The 17,217-nt window shown below is 38.4% G+C and overlaps 1 protein-coding gene across 1 annotated transcript in view; it reads right to left on the bottom strand.

The window, feature by feature from the left end:
- sctr (secretin receptor) overlaps positions 1 to 17,217 on the bottom strand; it is a 38,632-nt gene that overhangs the window by 5,349 nt on the left and 16,066 nt on the right. The window contains exons 5-9 of the mRNA XM_063497645.1: positions 8,720 to 8,829; positions 6,680 to 6,812; positions 3,093 to 3,246; positions 2,877 to 2,937; positions 18 to 87 (exon numbers count right to left, since the gene is read on the bottom strand). Of these exons, the coding sequence (XP_063353715.1) occupies positions 18 to 87; positions 2,877 to 2,937; positions 3,093 to 3,246; positions 6,680 to 6,812; positions 8,720 to 8,829 (528 nt within the window). The remainder of the gene's footprint in view (positions 1 to 17; positions 88 to 2,876; positions 2,938 to 3,092; positions 3,247 to 6,679; positions 6,813 to 8,719; positions 8,830 to 17,217) is intronic.

Raw genomic sequence — 17,217 nt, forward strand, 5'->3', positions numbered from 1 at the left:
CATAAGGAAGAACTGACTATAATGAAGAGTAGAACGGGAAGTCTGAGAATCCACCAGATCCATTCACTGCTTCTCATCTCCCAGCAACTTAAGAGAGGAAACATAAGCAAACACGATGTCAGTGACAGTAGCTGGTCACAGTAATTGGTCAGGATTTCAAGCTACTGAATTTATTATATGGCCAAAAATATCTAGACACAAAATATTTACAGTTGATCCCACCAACCTATATGTGGTAGTTGAACATTCCCAAACCCCAATCCAATCAATCCCTAACTGTGGAGAATAACATTAAGTATCCTGCGTTGAAATGGATAATAATAATAATAATAATAATAATAATAATAATAATAATAATAATAATAATAATAATAATGATCTGACAGATGAGACTCAGGGACAGTCGTTTTTTCAGTCTCTTGATGTCATCAGCTCCAATGTTGCTCCCCCAGCACTGTACATTATGCTGACCATAAATTAGTCATAGATAGTTTCCATAATTTTACAAACATTGAAGGTTCTCAGCTTTTCTACTCATCCCCTTTTTGTATAAAACTTCTGATCTTCCAATTTAGTCTGTTGCTGATACAGATAAATCCTGTCTCAGACGTACGATGGAGTATGAGAGTCACATTAAGAAAAAAAAACAAGATCATTTTGAGAATTAACTCAAAATTTTGAAATTAAAATCAAAAATCTCTTATGGGAAAAAAGCTGAACTACTATTTTGGGGATAAAATCTAAAAATAAAGATTACAGTTGTTTCTCTGAGTTAGTACAATTGTACTTTAGAATCAGTTTTAGTAACAAGAAGGGAAATTATTCCTCTTTTAGCACTTATATATGTATTTACCCAAAAATTGAGCGCTCCAGTTTTCAACAGTTGGTGAGGGGGATCGAGGTTTGGTGTACTCAGAATAGAGCTATCCACCCACAGTAAACTTTGTAGTGTTTTATTTCTAAATGAAATATTCCAAAATGTTATATTGGGCAGAAAAAGAAAAGGATGAATTAATGATTTTACTTTATACACAAATTATGACGGTGCATTTTTCTAATAGGACAGTCTGTATCTGTGACATGTGCTCTGTTTCCTGCCTATTACACAGAAACTACCAAAGGTAACTGAGTAGTAACAACTTAGAAATTACCACATTATTAGATTCTTGTTTCTTCCTCGTTGCCCTACTATTACCTCTTTATTACAGAGCTGCATTTCCATATTATTACCCCCAGTTTTTGGGCTCTTGATATCCTAATACATACACTTCAAGGTAATGTTACTCAACTGTAAGGACTGTTGCTACCATGATATTACTTGGATATTAAGTGGTTATTACTAGGGCTGGGTATCGTCACTGATTTCTAGAATCGATTCGTTTCCGATTCAATTCAATTCGATTTGAATCTGGGAAATTTTGACAGTCAGAAATATTATAATTCAGATCAGTACATTTACATATTTTTGTATCTATAAAAAGGAAGCTGACACACGCAAGACTTTATCAAAGGTGTAAGCGTCACAGCTGATGCCTTTGTGTCAAAGTAGCTGAAGATAAAACACAGAAAAACATGAAGGTGGTTTTCCTGGCCTGGGATTTTATAAAAATATTCTGCAGTACATCAAAAACAAAAGAAAACCATTAATCAACATATGAACGTTACTTCTGACGTTACAGCGGTTTTATTAGAGACACGGCTGAGCGTTTTGCATTTTGCATAATTTTAAAAAGTTTAAATTTTTTCAGTATTGAACGGCAGAAATTAGGTTTTCTTTTCGGAAGTATGTAAAACGAAAAAACAACAGCGGCCGACAGCGCTGTAAACAACGGTAGACTTGTGCGTAACAAGCAAGCGAATAATGCAGAAAACAGATTTTTAGACGGGAAACTGTTCTTGAAGTACAGAGAGAGAGAGAGAGAGAGAGAGAGCTGTGCATGAAGTGTGATTTTATCGTGGTGGAAGCAAAACAGTAAAAGTCAGAGTGAATTCATGACGATGTTTATGTGAAGCGTAGTTTGGATCTTTTTTTGCTGCTGGTTCAGTCAATATTGTTTGGAGAGAGATAAAACTGACAGCTTTAGAATCAGCGCAAAAAGGGCGTGAACACAAAGCGCGGACCCGCCGAAACATCAGAATCAGGGAGCTGTCGGCTTTCAGCCCCGACCGTGTCCGTGCCGTCAGGTGAGAAAGGCGACATCTCACTGATTCTGATCCGCGGGTCCGCGCTGTGTGTTTACATCTTAGTGCAGAATCCGTGTTCCTGCTCTCATTTACTGTCTTAGCTGTTTGGTGGTTGTTGAAATTTTGTGAGGTTTCACCTGAGATTCTGGCGTTTCGGGCAAAATAAATTTATATTAAAAAATCGATTCAGGATTTTAATGAAGCGATTTCACGTTATCCAAGTCAGAATCGATTTTAATCGATAAATTATAAAAACCCACCCCTAGTTATTACTTTGGTAATTGCATGGTAACAACTTGGAAATTACGACATTATTACATTCTTGTTTCTCCTTGTTACCCTACTATTACCCCTTTATTACTGACCTGTAATAGAAAGTGCTACCAAATATTTTTCTTGACGTGGCGCTAATATTCCTTCATACAAGAGAGCTGGGCCATGTAACAATCTTCATTCTGAATTTGATCACCATCTCACTCAAAGTTGCTAATGACAGCACTTAATATGGCCATAAACTCCTGTATTTTAAATAACAGTTTGATATTTGAAAAGAAGAGAAATCCCAGGAATCAGAAGAAAAGGAGGTATTTATTCCCAGCATGTAATCATTTTACATTTATTCCTTTAATGTCCAAAAACATGTGGTCATGTGTACCGTTTGTACTATACAGATTAATATGTGTTGAGCTTACCCTTCATCTTCATGGAGGTACTTAGCAAAACTCCAGCCACTCATGATAATCACTGGAGAACCTGGAAGACGAGGGAAACATTAGCGTTTGGCTATTATCAATAAGAGGACTATATAGATCAGCAAAATACTGACCTCCAAATAAACAGAGTGAAACAAAGAAAAATAATAATAAAGAATAGTAACAGTGACAGTGACTGCTACTGAGCTGTCATACCCCAGCCAAGGATGATGTACCATGACAAGTGTTTCCTCTGAGCGAACAGCGAGGCGCTGACAAGTTTGTACAGGTAGTAGCCCTCAGCCAGCAGCCAGCTGTAGTTGGCCATGATGCAGTAGTTAGACAGCACAGTGGCAAATTTACAACTGACCTTCAGGGGGCAGCAGAGGGCAGAGAGAAGGTAAGCAGGTGTCCGGTACAGTACACACAGTGTAACTCAACGTCATCATGGTCATCTTGATGCATTCTCAATCATCCAGGTGAGTAAATCTCCAAAAGTTGATTCTGTTCATCTGGACGTTTTCAGTGGGAGAAACGTTTCGTCACTCATCCACATGACTTCTTCAGTCTCAGCTGACTGCAGGTTTCCAACTTTGTAAACAGGACATTTGCATAATGACTGAAACCAGCCCAGTGAATGAACAATGGGCTGGGAGGTCAGTTCCTTCATCATAATTATGCAAATTCTCATGGACATTGATCAGTGGTCTTTGATCAGTGGTCACCTCCCAGCCCATTGTTCCTTCAGTGGGCTGGTTTCAGTCATTATGCAAATGTACTGTTTATAAGATTGGAAACCTGCAGTCAGCTGAGACTGAAGAAGTCACCTGGATGAGTGACGAAACGTTTCTCCCTCTGAAAACGTCCAGATGAACAGAATCAACCTTTGGAGGGTTATCATGGTCACATAAAACTAAACTAAAACTAGATTTTAAAAAGAAAAGATGACAGCTGAAACATTATTCACTGATACATTAGTGTTTCTACAGTATTTTAAACATTAACACGTTTGGTAACAACTGCTAAATATTGCCAAAACTCGACTCTTGCCAAAAATGACCCACAAATGAGTTCTGTTATATTATGAGTTCTGACCTGTGGTGGAAGATGAATATTGCCCATTTTAATCCACCACACACATTATGCTAGGTGGTACGTGGACCCAAAATATAATACAGTGTAACAGATTCAAACTCCCCAAATTACATTATCAGTTAGATCTCTCACAGGTGACATGAATCAGTTGTATAAAGACATACATGCTAGTTTTAACTGGTGATTCTAAATTAGCATTATATAATCATATAGTGATTATATTATATGCAGTGGATTATAGAAATACAGCTTGCTGACATTTTCACTGGACTTGTGGTCTATTTATATGTTGCATCTGAATTCTTCCTCCAGCACTTATCTACTTGTGCCGGTGTAATCTAATGTTATAGCTGTTGCATCATCTCCTGAGGATTCGTCTCCTCCTTCTTCCACTAATCATTGCTGTCAGAGGTTTTTCTTGTGATACAGATGGGCAAGTGTGCAACTGTTCTTCAGAAACATGCCAGAAATATGCGATGCTCAGCTCTAAACACTGTTGGTGAGGAAAAAGCTCAGCGAAAAACTGATCAGTGCTGCTAATCTTAGTGTGATTCATTTTAATATTTTCCTCTAAAAACCTTGGCTGTGACAGGGCCAGACAAAGAGCAATCCTGGAGGCTTGATTTATTGCACTGTGTACCCTGACCGGGACAGGGTCACCAGGTCCCTACCCTGGAGCTTGGCCCGGCGTAGAGGCTCCAGAGTGAGCGTCTGGTGACTAAGCCTTAATCCGTATGGCCTGACCAGGCCCTGTGTGTCCATTCTCCTATGGGTCCACTACCCACAGGAGTCTATAGGGGTTTGATACTCTGTGGATTGGGTGTCAGTCAGAGGCAGAGGTCCTGGCACTCTGATGCCCAGCTTCCAAAACTGGCCTGTGGCACATGGAACGTCACCTCTCTGGTGGGGAAGGAGCCTGAGCTGGTGTGTGAGGTCAGGAGATACCGACTATATATAGCTGGGCTCATGTCAGCGCATAATTCTGGCTGTGGAACAAGGTTTCTGGAGAGGGATTGGACTCTTTTCCACTGAAGATCCCCTAGGTGAAAGGTGGTGGGCTCCTCAGGATTCGCTGCATGCATATTGGGGTTTTCCCTGGTGGACAACTGGGTAGCTTCCCTGTGCCTCAGAGTCAGGGAGTGGGTCCTCATGTTGTTTTTTCCTCTGTGCCAAATGATGGTTCACTGTACCCAGGCTTCTTAGAGTGGCTTTGTGGTGTGAAGGAGAGTGCCCAATCCATGGACTCCACTGTTCTGCTGGGGGTCTGCAGGGACACCCACATGGGAAATGATAGTGTGATCTGGGGGGAGTGTGATTGAGAGAAACGGCCTATCTGATCTTCGATGACTCACTTATGACTGGGGGTGAGGTCACTGACATTGAATGTCCTTCACTGACATTCTTGAAGGAGATTCAAAGCTCTTCTTTGCATGTTTCTGCCTTTTGCTCCATTCTCTCTAAACATGATCGCACTTCAATAATGTTGAGGTCTGCGCTCCGGGGAGGCTAACCCCTGACTAATATTTTTTCATTGTGTGTTTTTCTAACCAGGTATGGTGTTACTGTGTTGGCAGTGTGTTTGAGATCATTATCATGCAAAAAAAATGAACTTGCTGCCAATCAGACTCTTTCTACAAGGAAACAGATGGTGGATCAAAATCTGACAGTACTAAGTTCATAATTCCCTAAATTTTGACAAGATCCCCAACAATCACAGTCTGAAATGAACCAACCACAGCAGAGCGTCCACTATGTTTTACAGATGACTCTTACTGTTGTGCCTCTTTCCTGATCTCTTTGGATTCATCACTCTATAAAACCCACATTTATCTTCAATAGTTTTCAAAATTTTCATGTTCAAGCACAGCCTCAGATTTCAATTTGCAAAAAAAAGAAAAGAAAAAATAGCATGAAAGTGTGCAAACCTTTTAAAAAGTATATCTTGAAAACTATAAGATATCATTCTAAAATGAAAAACAATCATTATAAACTCTATAATCAAACTTTAAACATTTTATTCAGATCAGAGATGGTGCAGCAGAAAATATTCTAAAAATTTGAGATTGAAGGTCTTGAAATTGAAAAACACACAAACATTTAACAAAATTATTTTCTGATTTATAAAAGTCCACGATTTTGTTCTATCTGCTGGTATTTTTGTTTTTGCCATACAACGTGTCATATTTGCTCAGTCAGCATGAAAATGAAATAAAAGTGGCATGTTCTTCATTTTTGTATCCAAGAATTTCATATTAAATGCTTTTCAGCGATATACCATTCAGAAATGGTCACTATACTGGTGCAGAGCTATTTACATTAAACACTTTTTATCTATGACACAAACACAGTAGATAAAAACTGGGGAAAAGCCATGATTGGTGGATAACTTGCTCTACTTCCTAAAGCACAGCAGTGATCACAGGATCAACAGTTGATGCTGTGAAGTAGTAAACTCATTTTTCAGTATCACCCTCTTGCATTAATTGCATTTGAGTGATTAACAAAGTTCAGCTAGATTTACCTAAATATGAATATTATAATTCATTACTTGAAGAATAAAGTGGCACAGCATTATCTGAATGCGCTCTGTCCCCACATGTTAAATGTTAATGTCTTGTCTTGTTAAACGTCTCACGTTAACAAGTCACAACATAGCATGTGCCCTCTCTCTCTCTCTCTCTCTTTGTTAAGACAAAAACAGAAAGTACCGTATAGATGTGACAGTGAAAGCTGTCTTCATTTGAGAACAGAACTGCATCCCTAATAAAGATGAGTACGGCTCGGAAGATGAAGGAGAGGAAGAGCTGGACATGGATAAAGTTGCGTGTGCAGTGGAGCCTCCTGAGGATTGACGGACACAGACATGGATCAAATGTTATAATCGTTCATATTATTTGATAACATGTATATCATAGATAATGTAAATGTGTATATACATGCATATATTTGGTGGTGATAATATATACATGTTAAATGATAAATTATGTATTGAGAATAGATTATTTAACCCTCTAAGGTCTAAGTCATCATCACTGGTAAACCTTACCATAACAGAAAGTTACATTTTTGTTTGTAACCTTTTGGGCTCTACTTCTACTACAATGTAAAAACAGTAATTGTTGACAATTATTAACTGACACTTATCGAGTATTTACATTTTTCCACAAACGTTCTTTGCTTTTCTGCAAAAGATATCAAAAGATACGGTCAAGTTTAGGGTTTGGAGCTCAGAGGGTTAATGTGACAACTGAGGTCATCATGATTTAAGAGTGATTAAACGTGCTAATTTCTTTTTCTTAGTGAAGTCATCAGTTCATAGATCAACTATATTGTAATAAAAATATATTTTGAGGAATTCCCCATGTTGCATTCATTTTTCCCACAACAAAATTTCTTCATCATATTTGTGGCATTTCAGATAAAGTGGTGATTCAGATGCAGCAGTGTGTTATTTTGCAACGCTGCAACTGTTTGACTCACAGTAGTGACGATTTGTAGTTGGACCTTTAATTACGTTTTATTATTAAGAGAAAATTATTGTTAAGAAAATAATTATATTTTTTATATTGAGTTTTACTAAAAGGGCAAAAATCAGTCATCAACACTTGGGCGATATATGCTTACAGTACATAACCTTTTGTAAAGTATAGCTAACTTAAGGATTATAAATCTGCCCTCTGGATCTATAACGGTGATCTGTAATGATTGTGCCAAGCTAAAAGGTTTGTTGAAGCCTGCAGACTCAAATACTGTTACTACTCAGCCAACTCTTCCCTCTTTTTCTACAAACGCTTCACAAATCTGTGCCTTCCACTCACCTCCTCCACCTCCTGAGCCTCCGGAAAGGGAGCTACCTTTGCCTGAAGCATTTACCAGTGAGTTGCATAAAAGGTGAGGTGAGATGCATTCATCAGAGTATAAATGTGTGTGAATATTGGATAGAAAGCACTTAAGCATAGGAAAAGTGCTTGTGTGAATGGGTAAATGACGCATGTTGTATAAAGTATTTTGCTCTGGGAGAGTAGAAAAGCACTATTTAAGAATCAGTCCATATACCAGACATGCTAAAATTGTTTTCATGGTTCAGCTCTTATAATTTAAAGCTTTAAAGTGGGCACAGGTGGTGTTGAAAATTAGAAAAAAATCAGCCACAGACACAGGTTCTCTTTTTTTTCTATAGACTTTTAGATTTTGGCTGGACAAATGGGACGAGAGCAGAGGAACCTCCAAGATGCTGTGTTCATAGTTTAAATGATGAATTAAGACCAGAGTTAAAAGTCATTTTATTAGTTAAAAATACTCACACTGTACTTAAATTACTTGCAGTGCTATTTGTGTCCTGAAAAATACCTCAAAGTTATACAGCCTGCACCCCAGTACAGCATACTTACAGTGTAAGATGGGGAAGTATTGTTTGTTTTTCCAGAAATTACCGTGAAACTATGAAGTAATTAACATTACTTACGGTGCACTTAAAAATACATATGATGTTTTAAAATTACTTACAAATTACTTACAATATAAGGTGTTTTTCTTCTTTTTTTTAAAATTCATGTAAATTCAAATAAAATTACATTTAGTTACAGGGTACTTAGTCATGGGCCTAATAGCGCTTATAATGTTCAATAAATCAAATAACTATTTTCAAATAAAATTTGTAATAATTGTGCCTCGGCACACACAGTTGGTAAAGTAACAGACAGTGTTGTACGCAGATATTGTTGTTTGTTAATTCTCTCATCACTGACCTCAGAAGGGAGAGAATAGCAACAGCTGTGATGAGGAAGACAAGGGAAACACTGTAACCCACAGAGTACATGATTCTCACAAACAGGAAGTACCTCTGGGAGCTGTGCACCTGGGAAAAACATGAATACATCCAGTGAGTTCAGCAGCAGCAGATTTTTGCATGACTATGTATCTATTTATCTCATTGGACCAAAGGCAAGAATATTTTTGGTATCATAACTTTCTCTCATCATAAAATCCCCATAACACTGGCATGTAAACAGGATGAATTCAAACTGTACTGGCAGCCCTCACTCTGCATCTGCAGGGTTCCTGCACGTTCCTTCTATGTGCGGAGAGTGTCAGAAGAGGAAACTCAAGGAAAGATAAACAGACCAACAACAGGCAGAGGAAGACAGAAGACTGAGGCTACGTTCACATGTACACGGGTATTTTTGAAAACGCAGATCTTTCTATGCGTTTGCAACTTTCGTCCCCTCGTAAACGGCATTTTTGGTCTCTGAAAACGCAAAATCTCCGTTTTCAAAAAAACAGAATAACGAGGGGATGGGAAACAAAAGGAAAACACAGCTGGAACTAATCTGACACAACGAAACAGGGAGGAAGCAAAACTGAACACTTTGAACACAGGACAATGGATTATCAAAAAATAGGAAACATGAGACACACACTAAGAAGTGGGAGGAAACAGACATGGGAACATGTCTGTTCCCATGTCTGGGGAGACAGGAGAAGAATATATATGATACCTATTTGGGGGGGGGTGGGGTGGGGGGTGAGGGGTCAGGGGGTCAGGGGAGGGGGGTTTTGCCTGGGGGCATTGCCCCCCACACCCCCTTTGCCGAGCTTAAAAACTGACATCTTGTGCACGTACGAGCACGCGCGCATGCACTCTCATGTACGCGCTTTCACTCTTCCGAAAAGGGACACTTCCTGTGGTCCCACTGCGCATGCTCTGTCTCCTCCTAGCAGGGTGTTTTTTTTAATTAAAGGTTCATCAACCGCTGTAGGCATTTCGGGCTTTTCACGGTAAATTTACACAAACAGGAATGACTTTGTCTTTTATTCTATAGAAAGACTTTTGTTGTCAGAAAATCAAGCTGAAACGTCAGTGTGTTTTATAAGCAGATTTTCTACAGTTAGTAGCTAGTTAGTTGGCTGTTTCAGACTTTAAGACGCTGTTTATCTCAAGAAATGGTGAATAAGGATGTGGAGAGAGACCAAACTTTTATCCCTTTCATTAAATAACTGCATCCCCCCCCAAAAAAACCTTTCACCTAAGAACAGCGCCGTTAGTTCGCATTCATTTTCAGTTAAAATTTAAAATAATTAAAACAAAAATAGGCGAGGGCTTTCCCAGACATTCTTTAAAACACAGATGTGCAACGCATTATTTAATTAGTGTTTATCAGCCGATGCGTTTTAGTTTTCAGTGTGAATATATACAAACAGGAGTTACTTTTGCAATAGTGTTTTACACACTCTAACCGAAATGGTAGATTTTGTGTGTTTTTTAACAACTGCACTTTGGGGAGGGGGATAGTTAAGGCGAATTTGAGGTCTGTGCTTTGGGGTGGGGGAAGAGGCATAAAGGTTTATAAAAGCCAGCAAACTCTATCCTTGAGCCTGACACCCGCACGTTAGTTTGTGTATTCGACCGTAAATTTTTAGAGAAAATACGCATTGAATTTTGATGCAATTTTTAAAACATAGATGTGCAATACATTATTTTAATGTCGTTTATCAAACGCTGTGTGCGTTTTGGTTTTCACTGTGAATAATTTACTTTTGTAAATGCAGGATCACATTTTTTTAATGGTGCTTTTGAGACACTGATCTGAAAGATAAATGCTTTGCTGGATTTGTTTTTTAACTTGGTGAAACATAGTGCGAAACTCGTAATTTAGTATTTTTACAGGTTTTAACTGCGTTGTCTTTCTGGAAAATGTTGGTAAACTTGTGACATGAGAGCATGCACCGTACTCTTCAGACCTGTCAGCTTTGCTCGTTTCATAGATCCTCTGTTGATAAAACTGATAAAACTCTAGATGTAACATTTTAAGGCTACATATTATTTATCTCGCACTAAGTCTGCTTGGCATATGCTATGTATAAAGGCTCTTTCCAAAAAAGTGTAGAGGCGACTTTAGCGTGATTAATTTATTACAATGTCAGTTTTCCCTCCTTTGTCTAGCTGGTGCAAGTTTTTTGTTTATTTGTGAAACTGAGCGCGGTTGTGGACAATTCCGACTGTGCTGTTTGATTTGTGTTTCGTGCTGGATCACTTTCTTTAATTGTTACTTCTCTGCGAGCAGTGAAGAACCAAACTAGTACTTCAAAGTTTAGAATCAGTTTTGCCCCAGTGGCCAGTGCGAAGTTGTGCTGCAGATCCCAGTATGAAAGCTGAGGGTCCAGCCAGCCGGCAGAAAGGCCAGTTGATGCCTCGATGGGCATTGGAACCGGTTTTGCCCGCACAGAGCGTTTCTGACATGCTGGCGTTGCTTATGCATAAGAGAAAAGCAACAATACAGCGTGTTCTCTGCTCCAGGACATCCTTTCACACGGTATGTATGTCTGTCTGTCAGCGCTAATTATTCAAACCCTGTTTAAAAGGCGACTCATTTGTTGTCCAAAAACATTTCCTCTAAATTTGCAAAGTTACTGATTTAAAAATATATATTTTCGATTTTAGCTGGATGTCACACTCTAGACTCTTGAGCATATATAGCAAAATTCACAGCGGTATAACCATGTTAAATAAAAGATGCCCAAGTGTCCACCAATGCACTCTAATGCATGCCATTAATTACCTCTATAGCTGAAAAGAGTCTGTATCCATAATTTGTGGATCTGCTGATTTGTTTTTAATGTGGCACTTTTTTTTCCACGAAATGCAGATGATGAAATCGTCTTTATTTGAGAAAGTGTCCCTAAGCTATTGTTGTTCATACTTACTGAGTTCCCTAACCACTTCTTTGCTATGTCAGCAAACTTTCTGAACAGGAAAGGTATCGTAGATTTAAAGACACATCTTCATTGAAGCAAAGGCAAAAAATTGGAATGAATTTTATGTTCATATTAAAGAGTGAAAATCCAAAATCTGCTGCAATCTTTTGTATTAATGATCTCTCTCTCTCTCCCTGTGTGTGTGTGTGTGTGTGTGTGTGTGTGTGTACAGGAGAAAGGTGATGCCAGGAGCTTTTTTAATGCATTTCGAATCAACTTTTTTTTTTTTTGTTTTACAAGAAGTGTATTTCATACATTGGAACAAATGTAATCTTTTCTATACTTTATAACTATGAAACTCTAAAGATTTTAAGTTCATGCACATTGTGAAACAAGAATCTAAATCTTTCTGTCACAATGATTTCTATAAACGCATGATGTTTATGGGGATAATGTGAAAAATCTTTTGTGGGCTCTAATAATGATCAGTGGTGATTGAAGAGGAAGCTTGAACCCTGGCTCTGGACATTTTCATGACAAGTGACAGTGCAGACATTTGTTAATCAGAGAACATGTTTTATCATCATAACGACTGTGAATTTAAGCGTCGTTAAAGTGTCACTTCAGCAATGCTGCCAGGAGAAAGAAGTGTTGACTGATGTTTTTTTAATAGAAGACTTAAAACACTAAACTCTAATTTCTGGGGTTTATTTTAAGTTTACAGAATATAACGTCTGGTATGACAATGAGTTTTACTCCTCACTGTCTGTGTTATGTGTATCCATTTATCATGTATGCTACTTTGCTCTGTGGACTAAAATGTTTCATTGTATTCATGAAATAAACCAGAATTTCAATGTCCGAATCTTTTTACTGTTTTTCTGCTTTTGTTCACTCGAAGTTTGACGAAACCCACAGCTCACTAACAATGTGGAGCAGTCTCAGTGTATTTAGCTGCTTTTTCCCTAAACACAATCAGTTGACTGGGAGAAATGCCTGTAGTCCTCACTTTGGTCATTGTGAATGTTGAAGGAGATTTGTTTCATAGACACCTTATGCTAGTGTTTCCTACACTTAATCCAACACTACTATGTTCTATTTAAACCCAGATTCCTTTTATAGTTTGCAGTGAAATTTGTTAAACCGTTGCTTAATGGGACAGCAGTACAAGTCACTCTTTCCTAACACATTGTAGATAAGTTTATCGCTGGACAACACAGCTAGCAGTCTCACACACTCTTTAGGTTTTTGAAGTTTTGTGTGTAATGGTTTAGTCTATCACACCTTACCCTTTTCTCCCAGTATCACAACAGTATGACTCCCAAAGTACAGAGCAGTAAACAAGCAAGGACTCTGAAGTCAGAACAGAAAGATACAGTTGGAAGATGAATGATTGTGTTTTTATGATGCGTAGTAAACTACCCCGTCTTCTTTTTCTCTGTGTTGTTGTTCTTGTGTGTGTGTATGCTTTTAAAAGTCAAAGTATACATTAGCCACACTTACAAAAAACATTTTGAATTTCATTTAGAACTGAGATTCTACGTTGTAAGCAGAAATCTTATGCTCAGCCAGAAGCGTGTTTCCCCCACTTTCACAATGCTGAGGTGTCAAATCCACAACCCCCAACAGATGGTTTGTCACACACTGGGTTCAAACACTCAAAAAGCAACACAACAGCAGGTTCATGAAGGACAAGCCCCCCTTTATTTGCACAGCCTCACACACTATAGATTTTTAAAGTTGTGGTGTACAATGGTATAGCCACAGATGTGACTTCTACTTTTGATAAAGATCTCTCCACATGCATATTTCTTAAGAAATCAAGCGTCTTTATTAAGCTCTTATTTATACATGTCTACACAATAATAGACACCGTGTGCTCTGTGACATTGTAGTCTTCTACTTCTGCGTCCATTGGTTTGCATTTTCAACTCCCAACCTTTCAGGTTGTTATGAACGGCTTATATTTCTAACATTTTGTGATGTAAAAGTGAATCATGCAGCTTTTTTATTTTCTGTCTGATGGAAGGACTTAAGACACGAGTTATTTAAACAATTCTAAATGACAGTGTGACGGCCATAGTACTTTATGCGGGTGAAATATGTTAAGGATAATGTTTCTCAATGTAACATGGCAAAGAACTTTTGGTTAGGATACAACATTTTGTAAACAGTTACCTCAGAAGCTGTACTGTCAGATCTATGCATGTAAGGTTAAACTTTCCACAGTACTTCCACTTAAGTAAGTAACCAAACACATAAAGTCACCCTCACCAATAATCAACTGTTCCTTGAAAAAGGTAGCACAAACAGACAACTGACTCAGCAATGATAAGTAGAGCTACCCGAGGCCGAGACTCAAGCAGAAGAAAATTAAAAGTTGTTTTGTGTTTTTATGGCTCGAAAGATTGAAGAAAAATATGTTTAATAATTCAACAAGACCCTGCACCTTCAACACATGTGCATTCAAATTTTGGAACAGGCTCAACATTGCTGTTGTTCAATAGTTTTTATCCACTTTCAAAAGTCATTTTATGGTTTTAATATTTCCAGCTGATAAGGAGACTTACAGCATTTCAAATGCCCGTCCAAATGCTTTAAACATCCGCATTGTCTGTAACAACAGCATCAAACTGCAGAGCATTGTTTTTACTCAAATTCAGCATTTTCTGATGAAAATTTAGCTGCTTTTTTTTTCACTGTAACACCCTCTCAGTGCCATTTTTTAGGATGATATTCTTGGAGATTCATTTTTTATATATATACACTTATGCTTTGGGAGTGAGGGTATCTAATACGCACGTTGTCACTGTGTTTTGTACTACCAACTGTGAGGGCTCTGCTTTTACTTTGAGCAGTCTGGTTTTATTTTGTCTCGTGAGTGTGTGTGTTTTTCAAAGGAGATCTTCATCAGTTTCATTTTGTTACCACAAACTTTGTGTAAAGTTCACAACAGAGGTAAAGAGATTTAAACACACCAGTTTAAGGAGGCATGCAGGGTTTTGGACCAGTTGCACAGGAGAGGTGAAGAAGAGAGTGTCAGCGGAGATGTGCAACAGAAGCAGAGGGAACATTTTACAAGATGATAAATGGCAGATTTAGATGATTACGAATTATGTTGACAAGATTAAAAGACACGTCCGTCAGAGTTCAGCAACATTTCAGTTTGATTAAATTAAAGTTGTTTTTTTTTGTTTTTTTTAACTACACAGGGTTTATTTTCTCCTTTGATAGTAATCATATTGAACATGTCAGTGATGGAAACAAGAATATAAAGAAAAATGCTAAACGCGTGTCTAATTAAACTGTTCCTGTGAACCATAAATCATCCTTTAGTATGTTCGGTGTTACAAACTTGAAAAAGCACAGAAAAGATCATCGGACATTAATCTAATCAGTTTTCAGCCTTCATTCATATTGAAATGTTGAAATCTTTCCTGCTAGACCAAAGTGTAGCGTTTGATACCGTTGGCCATTACATTTTATTACATCTATTATTAAATGGAGAGTCCTCTTCACACACTGAAGTCAATTATGAAGCTCCACGGCTTCTGTGCAAAGACTAGTTCTGTTTACATTATACTTGCTTTAGAAGGCATAGCATACATTTTTACTGCTATGTAGATGATACCCGCTTTTATTGGTTAAACTGCTGGTATGTCTTAGATACATAATGAGCTTTAATTTTCTGCTTCTAAATTCAGATAAAACTGAGGTTATTGTAATATGGCATAAAAATCTTAGAAACACTGTGGCTAACAAGATCCTTTCTCTGGGTGGGATCGTCTGTTGTAGGGATTAGACACATAAGTAAAATTGAGGCACACAATCCCGTCGCACAACATCAACATTTATTTATATACAAAAATAAAAATGCTTTTTTTACATAAAAGAATTGTAACTTTACAATTCATCACCGATTACGTGGGTACATAGTCCTCATCCTTAACCCATAGTGGTTCGGGTAATTCCTCAGGGCCTTGGAAGGGCGGCCATGCCCAGTCTATCTCATCAATGTTGGGAGAGTCGCCGAAATACAAAAAATCTTCCTCGTCGTCGGTGTCCATAGTCCACACTTGTAGCGGTGAAGGGGGTGCGTTCCACTCTGACACTGGTGAATACGGTGCGTCTTCACTCCAATCTTCAAATGTAGGGTTTGTGGATGGATCTTCAGAGAGTAAAGATTGCACAGCGTCCCTGATAGTACCAAGTACCAAGTATGTACCAAGTTCTGCCACATTGATGGTTGATTGAGCAAAAGGGCTGCAAGATGTCATTTTCATGGAGAATTTAAACCCCAACAGATAAGAAAGGACATTACCGTTCTTTTCCAAAGTTGACGGCCAGCTCTCCGGTTTTAAAAATCGCTGCCACTCCTACCTGCCCCTCTAAGAACATCCCACTTCCAGACCACGCCCGCCTTATTTTACTCTAAAAAGAAGACCGCTTTCTCATTCTTTCAAAAACCTAGCTCAAAAACAGAAAGAAAGATGGACTCTGCACCCCTGCGTCGCGCTGAGGAGGACAGTTCCTTGGCCAGTTCCTCGGTTGAGGGCACAATAGTACCCGACACGCCCGGTTACTATCGCCCCTTGGAGAAACTGCAGCAAGCCGACGAGCTTGACAGTTGGGCATCTTCTTTATTCATAGATACCGTGAAAACCGCGGTGTATCATCTAGTCAACCTAGTAATCAACAAGTACCGCACCGAAGAATGCAACGGCTGTAAGTTCGATCAACCCAGCCAGAAACAGCACGAGTGTGTGCAAGTCTTGGAGGATGACTTTTACGCTGAAAATTATTACAGCATCAGAAAAAGGCTACTCACTCCTCGTTTCATTCCTTCCATTCAACGCCTGCTGATTGCCCGGAACATCAAAACGGACGACGTCAAAGTCGGCACAGTGGCGGAGACTCTCTTGCATGAGCTCAAATCAGTGAGGAAAGTCTTTGACGCCATTACCGAGGCCTACGACAATCTAGTGGGGGAGGATGTGGTGAAAATCGGACAGCTGTGGATGGTCACAGAATGTTACAAAGGAGGCCGCTAATGCTTTCTCTGAAAGACTGATTTTTTTTTTTAAACGCAATCTGCATTTTGCCACATCTTTTAAAAGCATGTACGCTTTTTCAAGCATGTATCATACATTTTAGCACATTTTCAAACATGTATCATACATTTTAGCACATTTTTAAACATGTATCATACATTTTAGCGCTTTTAAAAAAAAAACAAAAAAAAAACAACCATGTATCCTGATATGGCGCTGAGGAATTACCCGAACCACTATGGGTTAAGGATGAGGACTATGTACCCACGTAATCGGTGATGAATTGTAAAGTTACAATTCTTTTATGTAAAAAAAGCATTTTTATTTTTGTATATAAATAAATGTTGATGTTGTGCGACGGGATTGTGTGCCTCAATTTTACTTATAATGTGTCTAATCCCTACAACAGACGATCCCACCCAGAGAAAGGATCTTGTTAGCCACAGTGTTTCTAAGATTTTTATGCCATATTACAATAACCTCAGTTTTATCTGAATTTA

This window comes from Pelmatolapia mariae, linkage group LG16_19, assembly GCF_036321145.2.
Source record: "Pelmatolapia mariae isolate MD_Pm_ZW linkage group LG16_19, Pm_UMD_F_2, whole genome shotgun sequence".
In the NCBI taxonomy this organism is placed as follows: Eukaryota; Metazoa; Chordata; class Actinopteri; order Cichliformes; family Cichlidae; genus Pelmatolapia; species Pelmatolapia mariae.